General features: G+C 45.4%; 1 protein-coding gene across 10 annotated transcripts in view; it reads right to left on the reverse strand.

Moving 5' to 3' along the window:
• Positions 1–7,500, reverse strand: part of pik3cb (phosphatidylinositol-4,5-bisphosphate 3-kinase, catalytic subunit beta) — a 92,763-nt gene that overhangs the window by 5,096 nt on the left and 80,167 nt on the right. For all 10 annotated transcript variants that reach the window (XM_076283021.1, XM_076283020.1, XM_076283018.1 and 7 more), the window contains 4 exons: positions 6,647–6,837; positions 3,431–3,540; positions 1,458–1,536; positions 257–424 (listed from right to left, as the gene is read on the reverse strand). In XM_076283021.1, coding sequence (XP_076139136.1) covers positions 257–424; positions 1,458–1,536; positions 3,431–3,540; positions 6,647–6,837 — 548 coding nt within the window. The remainder of the gene's footprint in view (positions 1–256; positions 425–1,457; positions 1,537–3,430; positions 3,541–6,646; positions 6,838–7,500) is intronic.

Consider the following 7,500-nt stretch of genomic DNA (forward strand, 5'->3'; position numbering starts at 1 on the left):
GTGTGTACCCCGAGTTCTTCTCTTTAAGCCAGTTGAGCAGTGCGTCCTTGTTGAATGCGGCGGTGTGTGTGTGTGTGTGTGTGTGTACCCCGAGTTCTTCTCTTTAAGCCAGTTGAGCAGCGCGTCCTTGTTGAATGCGGCGGTGTGTGTGTGTGTGTGTGTGTGTGTGTGTACCCCGAGTTCTTCTCTTTAAGCCAGTTGAGCAGCGCGTCCTTGTTGAATGCGGCGGTGTGTGTGTGTGTGTGTGTGTGTGTACCCAGAGTTCTTCTCTTTAAGCCAGTTGAGCAGCGCGTCCTTGTTGAATGCGGCGGTGGCCGTCATGTTGCTGGAGGTCTTCTGGATGTTGGCGATGGTGTCCGCTGACATCACCACTTCTATCAAGCCGGAACGGTCCCCCGTCGCCAGGCAACCATACGGAAGGATCCTACCACAGGAGACAGAACCACCATCACCATCACCCCTTGTGTGTGTATGTGACGTGTGTTTGCAATGTGTGTGTGTGTGTAACGTGTGTTTGTACTGTGTGTGTGACGTGTGTTTGTACTGTGTTTGTACTGTCTGTGTGTGTGTGCGTGTGTGTGTGTGTGTGTGTGTGTGACGTGTGTTTGTACTGTGTTTGTACTGTCTGTGTGTGTGTGTGTGACGTGTGTTTGTACTGTGTTTGTACTGTCTGTGTGTGTGTGTGTCTTGTGTTTGTACTGTGTTTGTACTGTCTGTGTGTGTGTGTAATGTGTGTTTGTACTGTGTGTGTGTGTGTGACGTGTGTTTGTACTATGTTTGTACTATCTGTGTGTGTGCGTGTGTGTGTGTGTGTGTGTGTGACGTGTGTTTGTACTGTGTTTGTACTGTCTGTGTGTGTGTGTGACGTGTGTTTGTACTGTGTTTGTACTGTCTGTGTGTGTGTGTGTCGTGTGTTTGTACTGTGTTTGTACTGTCTGTGTGTGTGTGTGTGTGTGTAATGTTTGTTTGTACTGTGTGTGTGTGTGTGTGTGTGTGTGTGTGTGTGTGTGTGTGTGTGACGTGTGTTTGTATTGTGTTTGTACTATCTGTGTGTGTGCGTGTGTGTGTGTGTGACGTGTGTTTGTACTGTCTGTGTGTGTGTGTGTACTGTCTGTGTGTGTGTGTGTGTGTGTGTAACGTGTGTTTGTACTGTCTGTGTGTGTGTGTGTGTGTGTGTGTGTGTGTGTGTGTGTGTGTGTGTGTGTGTAACGTTTGTTTGTAGTGCCTGGAGCTGATTGAACTGCAACTGTCAAAACAAACAGCTGAACGCTCAACTCCAGATGTGGGTGTGTGTGTGTGTTACTAGAGAAGGAAAAACTAATACTACCCCCTACCAGTGTGGCCTCTAGCCTCTTTCATCTTAATCAGACACACACGCAGTAGACACACACACAAATAACATCCCTAGCTCTTGCACACACGCGCGCGCACACACGTCCACACACACACACACACACCTGAGGTCGAGGTTGGCCTCCTTCCATAGCATGTCCATCAGCTTCAGAATCTGAAGCGTAAGCATGTCCTGTCTGAGGTCTGAGGGGAAGAGAGAGGGGGAGAGAGAGGGAGAGAGAGAGGGGGGGAAGAGAGCAAGAGAGGGAGAGAGGGGGAGAGAGGGGGAGAGAGAGCAAGAGAGGGAGAGAGAGAGGAGGAGAGAAAGAGAGCAACAGTAAGGCCCTATGTTCAAACAGACACACATAACTGTCCAGCATAAGGTGCTCACAGACACACAACTCACTCACTCTCTCTCACACACACACACACAACTCACTCACTCTCATACACACACAGGCACGCACACACACAGACACACATGTGCACACATACACACACGCACGCACACACAATCAAACACATGTGCACACACACACACACACACAAAATTCAATTCAGGCCATTTTTTTTTGCTTCCACACAATGGGGGCATTTTAGGGCCGGAACACCGCGAAGCGACGTCGAGTCGGTCAAAAAAGTGCCTTGGAACACACCAAGTGATGCCGAGCGTACATTCTGCGCGTGCGCGAGACCTACTACATTTCCATAACAGCAGCCAATGGGCTGAAATGCCACTAGTTTCGGACTTATCTGATTAAGCAATAAGAAAATATAAATATAAATATATATTGTGTACTATTTTATTGTCATTGCATGTGTGTGATGCCCATAAAACACTCTTTTGGACACGGAATAAATAATTTATTTTTGCCCGTTAACCGCGTTAACCGAGCCCGTTAGCTAACGTTAGCAGTAACAAATGCGAATGTTTGCGAGCTAGGTAGCAACTAAGCACTTTGGTTAAACTTGTATGTTGTTGCAAACTAACCTAAAATAACATGCGTTCAGCAACTGTGTGGTAATCTACTAGTTCTAGCAAAACTATGTTAGGATAGTTTATCAAAATGGGTTCATAACTTACATCGCTGAATGTAGGGCTAATGGTCATAGGCCTACTAATCTGAGATCATGTTTAGGCTAGTCAAGGGTTCTAGCCCTCCACCAATCAGATTGGTCATTGAGGCCGACGACCACTGGTCGATTCGACATGTGTAATCAGCCAAAATGAACATCGACGCCGACTCCGACTGACGACAGCACGGGACACACCGAACCATTAACTTCACGTTAAAAATGGAGTTGTTAGCTAAATTATAGCTTTTGGTTAACTTCACGTTAATAATGGAGTTGTTAGCTAAACTACAGCTTTTGGTTAACTTCACGTTAATAATGGAGTTGTTAGCTAAACTATAGCTTTTGGTTAACGAGATGCAGATCATCTCCGTCATTCATTTCTTTGCGCAACAGCCCACATTCTGCGTTCACTCCAGCGAGATGAGTGAAATGAATGTTTTTTTCTTTTAAAGCGGTCCTTTACATAGGCTATATTTACCACTGACAGGGCTACAAGTCGCGTTTTTTGTGCAGTGGGCTAGCGTTAGCACTAGAGTTAGTGCTAGCGTTAGCGCTAGTGCTAGCATTAGCATTCGCGCTAGAGTTAATGCTAGAGTTAGTGCTAGTGCTAGCGATAGAGTTAGTGCTAGCTTGTAAGCTTTTACTGTCAATGCGTGTAAGGCATCAAAATCAGCTGCTTCACTTGTTTGTTAGTTTGTTTGTTCACCACCCCGCACACCCCCCCCCCCCGTTGCCATCGACTGGCCTGGCACTACAGCCTTTTCGCTCGTTTTTGCTAAAGGTGTGAAGACGATAAGAAAAAATACCACCGTCGTTTTTGTGTAGACATGGCCTCAATTCAAGTGAGGTTTAATAGCATGACAAAGCAGAACATTTAAACACATGTTTACTTGAAATACAGTACATGGCAAATAGATATGCATCCAATATTAACTAACAAACAAACCGTTGAGTGTGTACATGTGTGTGTGTGTGTGTGTGTGTCCTTGCAGTGTTTACAATAATGTGGATACACACTCACCATCTCCGTTCTTGTAGATAATGCCCAAGGTGTCGCCTCCCAGCAGCTTGTTATCATAGACAATCCACAGGGGCTTCATTTTAGAGTCCATGTACTTACACTTCTCCACACTACATAGTACACACACACAGACACACAGGGGCTTGATGAGTTTACAGGTGTGTAGAAAGGGTGGGAGTTTAGGACAGTTTAGTGATTTGGTGGTGATTTTCATTCGTCTTAAATCACCTGGCGGCCATTTGTAAACCAAAATGAGGCTGTGGGGTACGAAAAGCAGGAAGTTCTTTAGATTGGAGGGGAGAGTGCATCCATCACATGGATGGGTTCTAACTAAAAGTAGTCAAAATAAGCGTCAATAATTTAATAACCAAATTATTACAGACGTGAAACAAAGACGTATACGGCGTGTGTGGCTTGAAGTCGTGTCTTGCTTAACGTAGACTTACCAATCTTTTAACAAAAACGGTCAATTCTTAACTATTGTAATATTCTATAAGTCACTTTGGAAAACATCTGCTAAATAACCATAACCAGATTGTGTGACCTCATCGTTCATCTGCATGGGGCTTGAGAGCCCTGAACACAATGCAAAAGAACAACAAATGGCCAAAAGGCTGCTGAGTGACATTATGCATGTCCACCAAGTTAAAGAAGCCAGTACCAAGTGTTTTATAAACGCTCAAACCGACAAAATGAGCGTCTACAGAGATTTAGAGCTGGCTATCTGTCAGGCAGGCTAGTTAGCCAACTACTGTGCTAACTATTTCATTGGTGGAGCCCAATTTGTGTACCTCCATAAACCAGACAAGTCTAATGAGACGCCATCCCAGAGGAATTAATTGTATATTGTTTCTTGCAAGCCAGGCAATAGGCCTATAGGCCCGATGGTAATTGTAAAGCAATTTACAAAAGATTCACTGAACAAAAATGCTGATGTGGTACATGAAAATGTAGCTAAAAATGTGGAGAATGCAATGCAATCAAGCATTTTGGACGATATATTGTCACAAGCTGGCAGAATAGGCAATAGGCCGATGTGCGTTTTATTTGGAGACTGTTTTGCGAGACAGAGACTGAGTTTGCTGATGATATTCTGGGGATAGGCTACAACATAGCCAATGTACGACTTTAGCCTTTTAATAAATTTGCTGCATTGGATCAGTCTTTCTAGAACTGGCAAGGGCTTTCTAGCCTCACGTCAGCAGCGCTGCATCACCCATATAGCCTACATTAAAACAACCAGCGGATGGTGGGAGGGTGCGTTTTTGAAAATTGGTCAAAAAACGTTGGTGCTGATGGATGATAAGTTTTGTTATGCAGTTATGGTTGAAATAATAGCCCATCAGCGCATCTCTAGTGTGTATGCCTCTCTCTCGCTCAGAGGGGAGGGAGAGGCTGAGGGTCGATCCAGCATGGATTCTAAACTCTGTGGTGGATAGGATCTACAATTAGGTGTTAACAATACTACTACGCTAGGTCAAAGTACTCCCAAGTGCTATTGCGCCACACATTGTAGTTCTCCTGTTTATTCGCTTGGAAAATCGCCACGTTTCATGTTGCGTGGCCGTAGCATTTCTATCAACTACTCGTGCAACTGTATTTAAGTTGGGAAAACGTGGATGTTTTTAATTACTTCTACGGCTGGCTACGGCAAAGCCCGCTAGCATAGCAACATGCTAACACAGTCCAGCCGCGCACCAGAGCGTTTGAGTGCACGTACGGACACGGGAGAGGTATGACTCAACTCGTGAAAGTTAAGGTAAGAACATATATTACTACTGACATTGGGTGGCGTGTTCCTTTAAAACACTACTGCTCGTTAATAAATCAGTAAATGGAGCAGGACCTAAATACCTGTCAGACATGCTTCAGCAGTACACACCAGGACTTGTAGCTGGAGGGTTGCCGGTTCGAACCCCGACCAGTAGGCACGGCTGAAGTGCCCTTGAGCAAGGCATCTAACCCCTCACTGCTCCCCGAGCGCCGCTGTAGCAGGCAGCTCACTGCGTCGGGTTAGTGTGTGCTTTACCTCACTGTGTGTACACTGTGTGCTGAGTGTGTTTCACTAATTCACGGATTAGGTTAAATGCAGAGACCAAATTTCCCTCACGGGATCAAAAGAGTATATATACTTAAAAGACTGCTTCTAGGATATTTAAATCAGAAATATAGTACCCAGAAAGGCTGCAAAGAAATGGTGACCAGGATCTCGCCTGAGGCACTGACCAGACGGATTTTAATGCATAGACGTCCAAGGACTCAGTCTGTCTGAGTCTGTGTCCTCGGTAGGATGACACACTAGGTCTGTGTGTCTGTGCACCCCACAGCCTCATTTTGGTTTTCAGGTGAATAAGGCAAATAGGATGTGAAATTTCTGCTCTGCTCAACTGGCACACACACACACACACACACACACACACACACACACACACGGGCTGTAACGATATGCGATGAAAAGGCAGAACCGCGACACACCCTTTCTAGTGTTTCACGCAGCGCTTTGCTGCTTACGCGGCCGCATAAGCAGCACACATCTCCCGCTTTACTTACCGGTAGCCAAAAATAAATAAATAAATCATAATTTCATACTTCTCGTTGCTTTCATTGTAGACTGTGTTCTCCTTGCCCCGCTCTCTCTCTCTCTCCCTCTCTCTTGCTCAATGGACACGCGCAACTCAGCCAACACAATCCAAATGAAACATTCACAATCGTGAAAGCAAGGACATATAGAAGACGACTAGCTAAATTACTATTAAATCCACTTAGCATCATTAGCATGCTGCTCATATTTGTAAAACTCGTGCATTCAAGTTGACTGATCATCTCAATAACAATGTTTCCCAAAAAGGGCCTGTCCCAAGGAGAACAAGTATTAGGCTACCTTGAAACTTAAACACACATGGGGAAACTAAACAGTCCAATCAGTAGGCTATGATAAGCTAGCCAACTATGCTACTTTGTTTACAATTTTTCCAGGCTTCAACCAGACAGCTGAATTAAAGAGGTAGAGTTGTAATAGAAATATAATACAACTACACCCCCTCCAAACAAAGAAAAATCGAGGTTCGTATCGAACCATGGGTCACAAATCTTGATACAAACCGAATCGTGAGGTTGGTGTATCGTTACAGCCCTAACACACACACACACACTCTCACACTGTCACACACACACTCACACTCCCTCACACTCTCTCACACACACACTCAGACTGACTTGACGGAGGCGAGCAGCACGTTGGGGCTGAGGGGGTTGTGGATGTCTGCGAGGGCCTCTGCGAAGCCGCTTTGGCGGAGACAGGTGAGCATGGCCGCCCTCAGGTGACCGTCCCTACTGCGCGCCTTCGTCTTCACCGCCCCCGTCTTAACCAGCGCGTTCACCGCCTTCAGCTTACTCAGGGCGTCCACCTACACACACGCACGCGTGCGCACACACGCGCACGCACACGCACACGCACACGCACACGCACACGCACACAAACAAACACGCGCACGCACAAACACAAACACAAACACACACACAAACACAAACACAAACACAAACACAAACACGCACACGCACACACACACACACACAGGACATTGGAAATGGATAAGCACGCACACACATACTCAGGACATCAGGGAAGGATATCCACTATGTGATCCAACGTTAGTATATGTGCTGGATGTATATATCCACTATGTGACATTATATATGGGCTGGATGTATATATCCACTATGTGACGTTAGTATACAGTATGTGCTGGATGTTTATATCCACTATGTCAGGGGTCGGCAAATAGTGGCCCGCGGGCCAATTTTGGCCCGCCATCTATTCTATCTGGCCCGCGAGATGACGTTAATTTGCTGTTTAAATAATAATAAAAAAAAAAATGAAATTTTTTTTAACCCCATGTTTTTAAAAAGAAAAAAAGGCCTACAGCAATCCCATCAATTTCAAAACATTTATTGAGGTATAGATGATAGTCCTACTAAAGTGACAAAACAACAGGTGGAACATCCTTGCAGTTATCCATGACGCACAGGTCGGAACGGTATTGGCACGCGAGTGCGCGTAATCTTGTGCA

Source organism: Alosa pseudoharengus, unplaced genomic scaffold, assembly GCF_046254945.1.
Source record: "Alosa pseudoharengus isolate Yale_2024_CS ecotype anadromous, Long Island Sound unplaced genomic scaffold, YU_APseudo_1.1 YU_APseudo_1.1_scf_13, whole genome shotgun sequence".
NCBI classification, from domain to species: Eukaryota; Metazoa; Chordata; class Actinopteri; order Clupeiformes; family Clupeidae; genus Alosa; species Alosa pseudoharengus.